The sequence below is a fragment of the Phyllostomus discolor genome, chromosome 15, assembly GCF_004126475.2.
Source record: "Phyllostomus discolor isolate MPI-MPIP mPhyDis1 chromosome 15, mPhyDis1.pri.v3, whole genome shotgun sequence".
Lineage (NCBI taxonomy): Eukaryota > Metazoa > Chordata > Mammalia > Chiroptera > Phyllostomidae > Phyllostomus > Phyllostomus discolor.
Window position 1 is genome coordinate 1,780,999 of NC_040917.2, and position 15,604 is coordinate 1,796,602.

Here is a 15,604-nt window from a genome sequence, read left to right on the forward strand (position 1 = left end):
AAGAAGGGCATGAAGGCCCTTTGAAGAAAGACTCTAGCTAACTTAAATGACTCTGGTGAAATTCCATATTTAAACATGATGTACTAGGGATGGGAAACTATACTTGTTTTTCTAGGGAGGTCTCAGAAGCACAAGGGCCCTGGAATAAACCTCAAAAGACAGACATGTATTGCTAAAAATTGTGTGTGTGTTGGTAGTTAGAAAGGGAGCGCTCATGTCCTACACAAAGTGCTATTTTGAAATATATACACTGTTGTATTGTTTACACTTGCACAAAGTTGTATCATAAAACTCACTGTATCCTGAATAAGTTAAATAAGCATTGAAACTACAAATATTTATTAGAAGAATGAAGGTGGGGAAAGCTGCTTATTTCAGCAGGGAGGAATACTTTCTACTACAGGTGAGTAGGTACAACAAGGAACAAGGAAACAGAAGGGCTAGATATTTATTCTCAGGACAACTGGAGGCAAGAAAAGGATCATTTGTCCCTCCAGCCCCCAGAAACAGGTCCTTGAACTGCATTCCACCCAGGGAACCTGCACATTTGTTGTGGACCAGAGTCCACTGGGTACCAACTTTTTCTACTGAGTGGTAAAAATATTGAGGTGTTATTGTTGTATTTCCCCAGAACGTGTTATGTGAGGAGGACACTATAAAATGCTTTGAATCAGGGGACTTTCATTAGAGTTTTATATTCATTTGTGAGTGTCATCATGCACAGATGGAACTTTAAAAAAAAGTCTTCCTATCACTGGAATTTATATAAAATTCATCGAAAATTGCTTGGGGGCCCACAAAATGATTTGACTTGCTATAGTACTGAGTGCATATTCAAAGCATGGGTGTTGTTCTTTTGACAGGCAGATTGTTCTTATGAAGAAACAACACAGTTTTCCTCCTCTTCTTAAGAGAAGCATTTCTAGTGTGTTTTCCATCCTCTATGACCCCTTATTCAGACTAATATGACCACACTCACTATCACACTGGAATTGGACCCTCCTGGTCACTGAATTGTGGGACTTTCCACCACATCCAGCAATATCTGGGATACCAGGTGGGCATTCATCACTTTGGTAACAGATTGAATTGAGAGCCATACAGTACTAAAACACAGTAAATATAAGTGTTAAAGGAATATTACAAATATAGTATGTCAGAGGATCTTCTAAAACTTATGGGAGTATCGTAATCTTCATTTTTGATGGAAATCTCACAAATTTTCTAATTATGTTCAAGCAGTACAAAATGGCACCAAGTCAAACAGAGTGAGCAAATGAAGAACACAGCCAGTGAGAAATATGTAGAAATGATTCCTGGTCCCGACCCAGCGACCTCTTCACGGCTCCTCCACGCAGACCCCCGCTACTACTAGGCCTGTATTCAGGTGCTACCCATCCCGGGAAGTGCTATGTTCATACTCCCACCCATGGGCGCATTGATAAAGGGTGCATGAGCCTTTCCTGAGTCTCCCAGAAGTAGTTGTGAAACCAAGAACTGGCATGGATTTTCATCTGTCTGGTGTTTCCAGTTCGATCCTGATCCTCTGAGTTCACAGTCCTGCACCCCGGAAGCCCCATGGTCGCTACTTGGGTTGAAATACTCACTGCCATGCCTCCCGCAACTGTAAGTCCAGAATACAGATGAGACCGCCCCACACCCTGACCTGTTCACTGCCGGGTGGATGGGCCATTTTCGCGGTGTCACTGAGGTCCTCCGGGCCGAGATTTCCCCACCTTTCTGTTGTGGGTTTGCTGCTGAGAGACATTGGCTGTGCAGCCGGCCCACCCTTCAGCATTTAAAGTCACAAGTCAGGTATGTCAACCAGTCTGCGTCCCTCACTGTTCATGGTCTATGGATCCCAAATTGCTTCCGAGGGTAGACATGTACTGAAGCCCCCTTTGATCTTTCCCCCTTTTAATAAGATGCACTGCAGACAGAGAGAGTGGTTTGGAGGAGAGGAGTTGTGAAAGTGAGTGCAGGGTCAGCGAAGCAGATTATGGATGCCAAGTGGGACATTCATTCCAAAGGGTACTGCATGTGTTTTACAGCTAAATTGCACCCATTCAGGCTGTTATTAGATCACCTGAGGAGGTCTAAAAAGTGACATAGCCTGTGTGCTCCCGGACAGAGTTAGTGAACTTCTCCAGTGAGGGATCATTGTTGAATGAGGTGCTCCAGGAAATGCTGAGGTGAACCCACTGATTGGCAGGAGGGCTCTGGGTTGCATCTATGAGAGGGGAGGACAGGCTTTGTTCAGGGGAGATAACAGACTGCTCTGTTGAATGTGGGGTTCAGGAGAGCAGCACATATTCTTATTGCCGTAGCAGTTTGTGGTTCTTTGTGTGGGGAAAGAGTTCATGAAGACAGAAAAACAAATTCAGTGTGGTCTCCCTGAAGCAGCTTATGATCCTGCTCCTAATGACGAAGGAGATTAGAGGGTATGACTTCCCTCCTGCCAGTGATTGCCGTGGGATTAAATAAAAGGTCTGCACCTTTGGAGTCACATTCTCAAAATGCAAACTTGACTCTTCAGCATATGGTCTCCTGAGAAAAGAACCCAGAGGAGGAGGAGGATCAGCACCAGGAAGACATGGCAGCTTCTCAGGTAAAAGATGTGCCCTGAGTCAGAGGCTGTCCTAACTATTCCTCATAATATGATTAGGTTAAGAACCAACAACCATTATTTCTTTTGTTTGATGTTCTTGGATAGTGAAGTTCATTTAATCTACGTCTTTCTGTTTCTTTTTATGATTCCTAAGGGCAATAGTTTATGTACAGTAGTTCCCTCCCTGTCTGAGGTCCTTCTGTGCACTCTCTTTATCTAGGCTGTCTGCGGTCAATACTTCCTGCCTGTAAAAGTAATCTTCAAACACTGAACTCATCTCTTCTGTGATAGGTCAACCTTGGGCCACAGTCATGTGCAATATCTTTGTTGGGATTGGCCCTGAAGCTTAAGTATTGGTGGATCAGGGATATATATGGTAAAGTTCATATAGGTGAATCATTACCTCTGTATATCACAGGTAAGAAAATGCAGATTCTCCAGTGAGAATCACTCTGAATGTTCTGAAAAAGAACAATCAGTAGCATTGAGTTTGTCACTCAACTGATAAGAAGGTCTTGCTATTTAAATATACAGTTAGTTCACTGAATATGAGAGGTACCTGTGGATTGACATTGAAAAACTGAATGCTTACTTATGATTATGTTCTTTAGTGTAGAGTTAATAGTTTTTTTTTTTTCTTTATCATTAACAAGAATCTAGGCGGAAATTATTGAGGGATGTGAAAAAAAAAAAAACTATCCCATTTCATCTGGACATATTTGTTGTCTTTTTAGCTTCTGTTTGCTTTAGAAAATGAAGGCCCTACATTTATTTCATAGAGATCATTGGCTTCTGACATGAAGGATGCAATCAGTGGGTCCTTGTTCCTGTACACTTTTGTTATATTGAACACTCATGTCACAGACATACTCTACATTATCACTTTTCATAATTTTAGGTGATTTTTCAAGAATCATATAATAAATTAACATTTAATTCAGTTCAATTGGTAAGATCTAGCTCTCCACACATGATAAAGAAGCATTTTCTAAGAAGTAAAACACTAAGAAACAATAGCTGTAACTTCTTTTCTATTATTATGCTTTTATTTCTTTATTGTGATTAGAAAGCACAAAGGTTATATTTCACACAAGGAGTCAACAGATTTTCAGAATCATAAAATATTCTAGATTACATTGATATAGAAATTCTATGTTGTATTATTTTGCCTAGTTTTCATATGTATGAGTATATATGACTATGTGCATAAAATGTTAAGGGCTGAGTGATTTGTCTGCTCTACTGTCTTAACATGTTGTCATTCTTCTCTGTTACAAACAGAGCAGTGGACTTCCATGTGGTCTCTATGTGCAGTTGCCTGTGATTTTTAAAAACTGTAGTTCAAGTTTGTAGTAAAACTCAAGGTCCGCCTTTCACTGTATGTTTTAGAAAATATTTTCATATCAAGAATAATCTTATTCTCAAAGTAACTGTACTAAATTTTCAAATAAAATTGTGAATGTTTCTTACTTCTTGGGAAATGCAAATTTTATAAAATTTATTCTACTCAAAGTCACATGTGACTTATTTTCTCTGTCTTCCTTTGTGTGCCATTCAGAAGTATGGCATGTGCACCAGAGAACATGGCTTCATTACTGAACAGTGAGCTTGTCCCTGCTGTCCAAGATGGAGGTGTAGGTGGTCATGATTTACTTGCTCACACAACAAAAAGAGGAAAACAACCAATTGAAAACAACAAACCACCAGAAGTACCCAAAGATTGAACTGTATGGGGTGGGTCAACCAAGGAATTAAAGAAGAAACATTCATGCAGACTAATAGGAGGGACAGATATGCACAGTCAATGTGGAGATGGCATACAGCAAGGTGGCAGGTGGCATACCAGGAGTGTGAGGCAGTGGCTGGAGGACTGGGAAGGTGAGGGACAGTTGGTGGACCTGATGGTTCTACATTTGCGTGCAGATAAACAAGGAGATCAACAGGGGAATGAGAAAGACAGTGTAGTCCTGGGTTTGAGTGTAGGGAACTGAAGCCACAAACCCTCTGCCTATAAAAACTTGTGAAGGTTGCAACAGCAGGGGAAACTCTGTCTCACAGAAAATTCTGTTGCAGGGATTCTTGGATGGTCACGAGACCATTCACCATGGATTTAGCACCAGAAAGGGCTGTCCCCTTGAGGGTAGTGAGAGAATTGACTGAAAGCTGGGTGAGTGATGAGCAAGCAGGATTGTTCCCTCTCTGAACCCTGCTCCACAAACAGCACCACGACACAGCAAAGTGGGTGGCCCTTCCATGGCAAGTACCTAAGGCTCAATCCCTAGGAATGTAACCATTACAATGAGACATTGAAATGTGGCCCAAATGAAAAGAACCAATCAACAATACAGCAAAAGATGCCAGGCTGCTGTGGCTCAAGGGATGAACTGTCAGCCGGTTAACCAAACAGTTTCTGTTTAATTCCAACTTAGGGCACATGTCTGGGTTTCTGGCCAGTTTCCCATTATGGGGCATAGTAGAGGCAACCACCCATTGGTATTTCTCTTACTCTCTTCCAATGTCCCTTCCCACTCTCTAATATATAAAATGACGTTTAAACAATAAACTAAGCACCAAAGAGCCAACCGCTTCATGCACAGTTCAAAACACTGGTAATCAGGGAGCTCATAGAAATGGTTGAGTACAACTACAAAATAAAGAGACAAGTGCAGACTCTATACAATAAAATAAAGAAACATATGCAGAGGACCAACAGGGAAAGGAAGGAAACCAGGATTGAAAACAATAATTTAGCCCTGTCGGAAGAAATGGATACTCAACCAGGATAGTATGAAGAAAGATGAATCTTAAAAAAAAAAAAAATGAGGAGAGGCTGAATTACCTTTGGGACAACTTTGCACCTTCCAACATTCTAAACATGGGGTGTCAGAAGGAGAAGAAGAAGAGATGAAATGAAAACCAGTTTTGAAAAATAATGAAGGAAAACATATCGTGTGTGCTGAAGAAAAAAGACCTGCAAGTGAAGGAAGCTCTCAGAGTCCCAAAAAGTTGCACCCAAGGAGGAAGGCACCAAGACACATCACAATTCCATTACCAAAGATAAAAGATAAGAAGACAATCTTAAATCCAGCAACAAAAAAGAAGAGTGACCTACAAAGGGGTTCCCATAAGACTAGCAGCTGATTTGTCAAAAGAAACCTTGCAGGCAAGAAGGGGCTGTAAACAAGTATTCAAAACCATGGAAGGCACAGAAATGCATCCAAGATTAATCTAACCAGCAGAGCTATCATTTAGAAAGGAAGGACAAATCAAGTGCTTCCAAGAAAAGGTCAATTTAAAGCAATCCATTAACACCAAGCCCTTATATGAAATGTTCAAGGGACTTAATCTAAGAAAAAGAAGATGATCAAAAATATGAATAGTGAAATTACAATAAACTCACAGTATTAGCAGCTGAACATGTAAAACAAAACCAAAGGAAACAGAAAATAAACAAACAACTGGAAGACGGACACCTTCAGCAAAATGAGGATCATATGGGGGATGGAGAGGAGGGTGGGGGCCAGAGGAGAATGGGGGAGAAGGTACAGGGAAGAAGAAGCATAAATGGTGGGTACAAAATAGAAGAATTTAAAATAGTATAAGAAATGGAGAGATCATAGAACGTATCTGTATAAATCATGGTCATGAACTTATACAGGCAATTGTAGAGTATGGGTTTGCAGGGTGGAGGGGAAAAGGGGTAGTAAAAATGGGACAATTATACAGAATACTCAATCAAACATACTTAAACAAGTTAGCTGTTGAAAAATTTGGATACACAGGCCTCACCAACAACTCTTAAATCAAAATCTGCATTTTAACACAAGGACATTTTTGTTGCCTGAATGAAACCTAAAGAAGTTACTTACACTTTCAACTCACCATGCCCTTTGTAGCTGAGAAGTATACACAGCTGACTCTGAATGATACAAATACAACACTCAACAGTCCATAAGATTGTGTGTGTTCTGTCATTTTACACTTTATTTTTCTGAATGGTAATGCCTTTGCACTGTACTTGTAGACATGTGTTATCCTCAATTTTTAATGTTACAAAACACATTAGAGCATGTTAGAGAGTCAAAGTGTACTTCCTGAATAATGCAGGATATCTCCTAGGTCAAAAGGACTTTTAACACTTTTCATGTTAGATGACACTGAGAACTGTGCTGTGTATCCTTCATAAATGTGTCTCTTTTTTTTCCCAGAAATCTTTGACCTTCAAGGACGTATCAGTAGATTTCTCTTGGGAGGAGTGGGAATGCCTAGACCCAGCTCAGCGGAAACTGTACTCAGATGTGATGTTGGAGAATTACAGCAACCTGGTCTCCCTGGGTGAGGTTGACTTCCTTAACATTGCCTGCTCCACCCACAGGATTTTCTTTATAAAGCATCTTTTGTGGACTTGACTTTGTATGATAGACTTTCAGCTTCATAATCACAATGGAGAACTTGGAGGTTATCTCCTGTAGAAAATAAAGGATACAATATCTGTGGTCCTTAGGAACCCATTGAAAAATGTGTGTAGTGTTAGAACAATTAAGGTGTTTAAGGAAACAGGACTTTGCAAAATGATCTTGTAGAATATTTTAATTTTCCTTCAGTGTTCTTACCTAAGCACAACGTGGATTAGAAGTTGGGGGTCTTTAAAAAAATAACAATATTTATTGTGTACATAGGTCTTCTTCTTTCTAAGCCAGGCCTTGTCACATTTTTGGAACAAATGCAGGAGAGCTGGGCTGTTTCCAGAAAAAAAGTCAATATCCACCCCCCTAGGTAGGTGAGAATGCACATGCAGATATCACAAGTGAGTAACACAAAGGTCTCAGAGGAAGCCAGACATTCAAGTGTGGTTTTGGAAGCTGTGCTTCAGTGGAAAGAATTTTGAAAACCCAGGCTTATATATGTTGCTGCCATAGAGGGCCCGCTGGTCTCCAACAGTATTCTATGGATACTTTCAGAATTATGTTTTGACTCCAATGACTACTGTTATCCTACTAGCAGTTTCAGCCAAAGCCCTCCCTCTATAAAAATAAATACATGCAATCTTTAAAAAAAAGTGTGCACTATATACAATTAAGTTGTTTTTGGACTGTGAGGTACACAATGGTTAGGCTCCTCTTGCATTCCTTTGGGGACCTGAGAAAATCTGTGCATATTGCTTAGAAATTGTATGTTAGGCATTTTTGTCTCTTTTTTTAAAATTTTATTTTAATGATTGTTCAAGTACAGTTTTCTCCCCCCTACTCCCATTCCAGCTCACCCACCCAACCCTCCCCCCCATTACCCCCACCCCTAGTTTTTGTCCATGTGTCGTCCAAATTTGTTCCTGTAAACCCTACCCATTACCCCCTGAAATTCCCTCTTCTCTCCCCTCTGGTCACTTTCAGACTATCCCCTGTTTCAGTGTCTTTGGTTATATTTTGCTAGATTTTTGTTTTGTTGTTTAGATTCCTGTTAAAGGTGAGATCATATGATATTTGTCTTTCACTGCCTGGCTTGTTTCGCTTAGCATAATGCTTTCCAGCTCCATCCATGCTGTTGCAAAGGGTAGGAGCTCCTTCTTTCTTTCTGCTGCATAGAATTCCATTGTGTAAATGTACCATAGTTTTTTGATCCATTCATTTACTGATGGGCATCTAGGTTGCTTCCAGCACCTAGCTATTGTAAAGTGTGCTGCTATGAACATTGGGATGCATAGGTTCTTTTGAATTGGTGTTTTAGTATTCTTAGGATAGAGTCCCAGCAGTGGAATTGCCGCGTCAAAAGGCAGATCCACTTTTAGTTTTCTGAGGAAGTCCCATACTGCTTTCCATAGTGGTTGTACCAGTCTGCAGTCCCGCCAACAGTGCACTAGGGACCCCCTTTCTCCACAGCCTCTCCAACACTTGTTTGTTGCTTTGTTTATGATGGCCATTCTGACTGGTGTGAAGTGGTATCTCATTGTGGTTTTAATCTGCATCTCTCTGATGGCTAGCGATATTGAGCATCGTTTCATGTGTCTTTGGATTTTCTGTATGTCCTCCTTGGAGAAGTATCTGTTCAAGTCCTTTGCCCATTTTTAATTGGGTTACTTGTCTTCTTAGAGTGGAGTCATGTAAGTTCTTTATATATTTTGGAGACTAAATGTTTGTGTGGGGTATCATTGGCAAATATGTTTTCCCATACATTGGTTCTCTCTTTATTTTGATACTGTTTTCTTTAGCTGTGAAAAAGCTTTTAATTTTGATGAGGTCCCATTTGTTTATTCTTTCCTTCATGTCCCTTGCTCTAGGAGACAAGTCAGTAAAAAAGTTTCTGCGTGAAATATCTGAGATTTTCCTACCTAGGTTCTCTTCTAGGACTTTAATGGTGTCACATTTTATATTTAAGTATTTCATCCACCTTGAATCAATTTTTGTATAAGGTGTAAGTTGGTGCTTGAGTGTCATTTTTTTTTGCACGTAGCTGTCCAGTTCTCCCAACACCATTTGTTGAAGAGGCTATTTTTATTCCATTTTATGTTGCTGCTTCCTTTATCAAATATTAATTGACCGTAGAGGCTTGGGTTTATTTCTGGGCTCTCTGTTCTGTTCCATTGGTCCATGTGCCTGTTTTCATGCCAGTACCAGGCAGTTTTGATTACAGCGGCCTTGTAGTATAGTTTAGTGACAGGTATTGTGATCCCTCCTACTTTACTCTTTTTTCTCAAAATTGCAGCAGCTATTCGGGGTCGTTTATCATTCCATATAAATTGTTGAAGTGTTTGTTCTATGTCTGTGAAATGTGCCATTGGTACTTTAATAGGTATTGCATTGAATGTGTAAATTGCTTTTGGTAGTATGGACATTTTGATGATATTAATTCTTCCAATCCATGAACAAGGTATATGTTTCCATTTGTTTGTGTCTTCCTTGATTTCTCTCCTCAGTGTTATGTAGTTTTCTGAATACAGGTCTTTTACCTCTTTGGTTAGGTTTATTCCTAGGTATTTTATTTTTCTTTTTGCTATTTCAAATGGGATTTTTTTCTTGATTTCTGCTTCTGCTGTTTCATTGTTGGTGTACAGAAATGCCTTTGATTTCTGGATATTGACTTTGTATCCCACTGTTTTGCCAAATTCATTTATTAGGTCAAGCAGTTTTTTGGTGGAGTCTATAGGATTTTCTATGTACACTATCATATCATGTCATCTGCAAACAGTGACAGTTTTGTTTCCTCCTTTCCGATTTGGATTCATTTTATTTATTTTTCTTGTCTGATTGCTGTGGCTAGAACTTCCAGTACTATATTGAATAGAAGTGTTGAAAGTGGACATCCTTGTCTTGTTCCTGTTCTTAGTGGAAAAGATTTTAATTTTTGCCCATTGAGTATAATGTTGGCTGTAGGTTTCTCATATATGGCCTTTATTATGTTGAGGAATGCTCCCTCTATTCCCACTTTACTGAGTGTTTTTACCATAAATGGGTGCTGTACCTTATCAAATGCTTTTTCTGCATCTATTGATATGATCATGTGGTTTTTGTCTTTGCTTTTGTTTATGTGATGTATTACATTTACTGATTTGCGAATATTGTACCATCCTTGCATCCCTGGAATGAATCCCACTTGGTCATGGTGTATGATCTTCTTAATGTACTGTTGGATGCAGTTTGCCAGTATCTTGTTGAGGATTTTAGTGTCAATGTTCATCAGCGATATTGGCCTGTAGTTTTCTTTCTTTGTTGTGTCTGTATCTGGTTTTGGAATTAAGATGATGTTGGCCTCATAAAAAGAGTTTGGGAGTCTTCCATCTTTTTGGATTTCTTGAAATAGTCTATGAAGGATAGGTGTTAGTTCTTCCTTAAATGCTTTGTAGAATTCTCCTGTGAAACCATCTGGTCCAGGGCTTTTGTGTGTTGGGAGTTTTTGGATTACTGCTTCAATTTCTTTTGCTGTTATTGGTTTGTTCAGGCTTTCTGCTTCCATTGTATTGAGTTTTGGAAGATTATATTTTTCTAAAAATTTGTCCATTTCATCTAGGTTTTCAAATTTCTTGGCATACAGCTCTTTGTAGTAATTTCTTAAAATCCTTTGTATTTCTGTGGTATCTGTAGTAATCTCTCCTCTTTCATTTCTGATTGTGTTTATTTGGGTTTTCTCTCTTTTTTTCTTGATGAATCTGCTTAAAGGCTTGTTTATTTTGTTTATCTTTTCAAAGAACCAACTCTTGGATTCATTGATCTTTAGAATTGTGGTTTTAGTCTCTATGTCATTTAATTCTGCTCTGATCTTGGTTATTTCCTTCCTTCTGCTTGCTCTGAGCTGTCTTTGTTGTTGTTCCTCGAGTTCTTGTAGACGTAAGAGATTCTGTTTAATCTCCATAAATTTGAGTGTTTTGGTTTTTTTTTTTTTTCCTTGGGGTTGGTTTCTAGTTTCAGTCCCTTGTGATCTGAGAAATTGCTTAGTATGATTTCAATTTTTTTGAACTTGTTGAGGCTTGTTTTGTGTCCTATCATGTGGTCAATCTTTGAAAATGTTCCATGTACATTTGAAAAAAAAATGTATATTTAGCTTCTTTGGGATGGAGGGTTCTGTAAATATCAGTAAAGCCCATTTCATCTAGGGTATTGTTTAATGCCACAATATCTTTGTTGATATTTTGTTTGGAAGATCTGTCCATTTTTGATAGAGGGCTGTTAAAATCCCCCACAATAATTGTGTTGCTGTCCATATCTTTCTTGGAGTCCTCTAAGATTTTCTTTATGTATTTGGGTGCTCCTATGTTGGGTGCATATATATTTATAATATTTATGTCTTCTTGGTGAATTCTTCCCTTGAGTATTATGAAATGACCTTCTGGGTCTCTCTTTATTGCCCTTCTTTGGAACTCTATTTTGTCAGATATGAGTATTGCTACCCCAACTTTTTTTTTTTTCCTGGCCATTTGCTTAGAAAATTTGTTTCCAGCCCTTCACTTTCAACCTGTGCAGATCTTTTATCCTAAGGTGGGTCTCTTGTAGACAGCATATGTGTGGGTCATGTTTTCTTATCCAATCAGCTATTCTATGTCTTTTGACTGGAGCATTTAATCCATTTACATTTAAGGTTATTATTGATAGGTACTTATTCATTGCCTTTCGTGTACGTGTGATCCTCTCTCACTCTCTCTTTTCCTTTCTTTCCTTAAAGCAGTCCCTTTAGCATCTCTTGCAGAACTGGTTTAGTGGAGGTGTATTCTTTTAGACTTCTTTTGTCTGAGAAGCTTCTTATTTGGCCTTCTATCTTGATTGAGAGCCTTGCTGGGTAAAATAGTCATGAATTGCAGGCCTCTGGTTCTCATTATTTGGATTATTTCTTGCCATTCTCTTCTGGCTTGGAGTGTTTCCATTGAGAAGTCAGCTGTTTGCCTTATTGGGGCTCCCTTGTATGTTACTTCCTTTTTCTCCCTTGCTGCCTTTAAGATTCTCTCTTTGTCTTGAAATTTTGCCATTTTAATTATGATGTGTCTTGAGGTGGGCCTCTTTGGGTTCCTCTTGATTGGGACTCTCTGTGTTTCCTGGATTGGTGTGACTTTTTCTCTCATCAAATTAGGGGAGTTTTCCATCATTACTTTTTCAAATAGGTTTTCTATCCCTTGTACTTCTTCTTCTCCTTCTGGTATCCCTATTATACGGATATCATATATGTTTCATACTGTCTTGCATTTCTCTTAATCCCTCTTCATTTTTTTCTGAGCCTCTTTTCCTTTTCTTGCTCTTTCTGGGTGTTTTCTTCTACTTTGTCCTCTAGCTCGCTGATCCGATCTTCTGCTTCATCAATCCTGCTTTTTATTCCTTCTACTGTGTTCTTCAGTTCAGAAATTGTATTCTTCATTTTCTCTTGGCCCTTGTTGAGAGTTTCTATTTCCTTTTTTACGCTGGTGTAGTTTTCATTGAGTTCATTGTAGCTTCCCTGTAGTTTCTCGTAGCTCATCATGAGCTCATTGAGCTTCCTGACAATCACTGCTTTGAACTCAATATCTGATAGTTGAATTGCCTGTATTACATTAAGCATTCTTTCTGAGGCTTCCTCCTTTCCTTTCATTTGGGGATTATTTCTTTGTCTTCCCATTGTTTGTGAGACTCTTCTTGTTTGCCTGAGCTTCTTATATTGATCTGTTCTGGCTCCCTGGGTTTATGTTGTGAACTTCTTTAGTAGGATAGCAGTGAGTTCAGTGGTGCTGTTTCCTTGATCTCCAAAGCTCACTGGTCTTGGGCTGTCGTTTAAGTTGGTTTTGTGCTTGCCTTTGGGTTTTGGTTGTTGCTGAGTCCTTCTTTGGTGGTTCCTTCCCACCAGCTGGTTGAATGAGGGTCACTCTGCCCACCACCTTCTATATTTTGTTGTGCTGGTGAGGGCAGGTTGTGTTGAAGCTGGTTCTTCTGTGTGTACCATGTTTAAATAAATCATGTTCAGTTGTTTGTATTGGATACTGTCTCTACTGTTTAGTTGTGTTTCCAGATAAGTCCTGGATTGAGGTTTGTGTGGATACTACTCCTTCCTTCACCTTCTTCTGCTGTTATCTGTTAGTGGTTCCTTTGTTGTTGGGTTTCCTCTTCCAGTGGGTATCCTGGTGTTCACCTCCTCCACCTATTCTTTTTTGTCATCAGTTGGAGGGGGAAGGCCAAATGGTTTAAGACAGCAACAGTAGCAAGTAGGGAAGATGAAGGAGATCCTTTCACTACGTATACTGTTAACCATGATCTTCCACCCAGCTAGCTGATTTTTAGAAAGAATGGAAAGAAGATAAGACTCTTGTTGGGGGAGGGAGGATTGCGAGTTGGATCTATAAAGCAGGGAGGTTGTGGGAGGTCAGATTCTGGGGTATGGTGAGAGTAAACGTTAGTAAATAGGTGTAGTGTGTGAGAGAATAGAGTTAACCACTACAGTAATAGAGTTCAGGAAACTTTGAAATGGGCTAAGATTTGAGGGGGGGGGGTGTTGTGAAGTAATTAAAATTGCATGGGGCAGCAGTTATTTACAGTAATATTATGGCAACATCCATATGGCAGAGTCTATGAGATCTAGGTAACAAGAATAGGAAGTACAGAACATCGAGTAGTGTGCTGATGGGACACAGGTGAGGTAAAGGACAGTAGATTAGTAATACAGTCTAGAAAGAGATATCAGGGGAAAGCTTTCAGGTCATACAATATACCCAGCCTAGCAAAGTAGGCTATACAAAAAGAAGAGGGATATAAAAGTACTATTAAAAAAGATGTAGGGACACTGGAAAAATAATAATAATACAAATATGCAATAACTTGCAGGTTCTCTGTAATAGCAGAGTGGCATTTATCTCACTGTCGCAGCTGTTGCGATGCCCCTTGTTTGGGTTCAACTTTGGTCTTTTCACAGATCCAGGATTTTGTCTCACTTGTAGGTATTTAGGAAAAAAATTAAAAAAAGTAAAAAATAGAAAAGGCAGATGAAGGCAGGAAGAAGAGATAAAATTGGAGGACAGGAAGGAGGAAGGAATAAAGTAAGAGATCAGGTAAGAGAGGAAAAAGAAATCAAAAGAGAATAAAACAACAAAACTTGAAAAAATTAAAAAAAATGTTAAAAAAATAGAATCAAATTAAAAAGTCTTTTGATTTCAAAGTGGCCAAACCGGTTTTTCTGCTCTTGCTGGTTGAGGCAGGCTGAAGGATGATTTATTTGTCTTTTCTTCCTTGGCCAGTGGAGTTCACACTGGCTCCTCAGCCTTGGGCTCTGGGTGTGGGAATCAGGTCTTTCCCCAGGGTTACTGCTGTGGGCTGGTGTGCGGGGACGCTCACCTTGCAGGTGCGCTCGTGTGCTGGTGCGCTGGTGTGCCGTGGTGCCCGTGCGCTGGTGCGCCCCTCTGCTAGTGTGTCCGTGTGCTGGTGGGCTGGCGTGCCCATGCAGGGGTGCCCACAGCTGCAGGGAGGCTGGAGCCACCAATCACTTTAGGAGAATTCCCCAAACAGTGTCTGTGTCCATTCACTCCTTCCTCTTGAGAAATTCCTCCCGTTCCAGCCCGCCACTCCCCACAGTGGCCTGGCCTCTCTCACCGCCAAACGCTCCAGGCAGACCGGTGACCGTGGGAGTCCAGGTCCGCTGCGTGACCCAGCCCCTCCGGTGTCCACTGCTTCCAGAGGTGCTCACAGCCCCCGTGTGTTTGCCAGCACATGGATTCCTCCCAGAGCCTCTCAGACCTTGATTGGCTGGGGAGGGAGCAGTTGTCCTGGCTCTCTCCCAAGGACCCTATGGTACTCCCAGCAGTGGCCCCGGGCCTGGTGCTGCAGCCCTGTGACCACACGCTTGTCGTGGGACCCTACCTTGTTGCAGCACTCCCCTTAGGGTCCGTTCCTTGTTGTTTTGGTACTGACACAATCCTTGGTCCTCTGTTTTCAAAAATGCTGACATATGTTGGTTGCTTGCCTTTGTACTGCATAGATCGGTCAGGATTTTCTCCCCTGAGCAGAGGAAAGCCGAATCTGCTCCTTCCTACTCTGACGCCATCTTAGATCGAAAATCCATTTTTTCTCTCTTTTTTAAAGATTTGTTTTTGTGCCAAGAATAGGGTTCATGAAGGAAGTGGTTGAGATCCTGCTGTTTGTCACAGAAATCCCAGGAAGCCTGGGGACATGCGTCATGTTTCCTGACTTATATTTGTAACCCTCTTGGGGACGAAAACAAGTCCCTAAAAGTGTAGACTCAGTGATTTTCTTGTATGACAATGCAACTCCCCAACCTGAGACAATCTACTTTTGTTTTTCAGTTAAAAAATGTCTTGGTGCTTGTGCACCTGTACTGTACTTTGTACATCCATTCATTTCCTGATGGGCACTTAAGTTTCTTCCAGCATTTGGCCATTTTAAATTCTGCTGCTACGAACAATGTTGGCCATAGGTTCTTTAGAATATGTCTGTCAGGATTCTTAGTGTAGAAGGGTCTTCTAAGCTTTGGGACAACATGGATGGATCTGGAGAACACTATGGTAATAAAATAAGCCAGGCAGTGAAAGACAAATACCAT

The 15,604-nt window shown here is 40.3% G+C and overlaps 1 protein-coding gene across 1 annotated transcript in view; it reads left to right on the forward strand.

The window, feature by feature from the left end:
• Positions 1-4,191: 4,191 nt before the first annotated feature.
• LOC114489643 (zinc finger protein 501-like) overlaps positions 4,192-15,604 on the forward strand; it is a 40,908-nt gene continuing 29,495 nt past the window's right edge. The window contains 2 exon segments of the mRNA XM_036016175.1: positions 4,192-4,317; positions 6,817-6,943. Of these exon segments, the coding sequence (XP_035872068.1) occupies positions 4,192-4,317; positions 6,817-6,943 (253 nt within the window).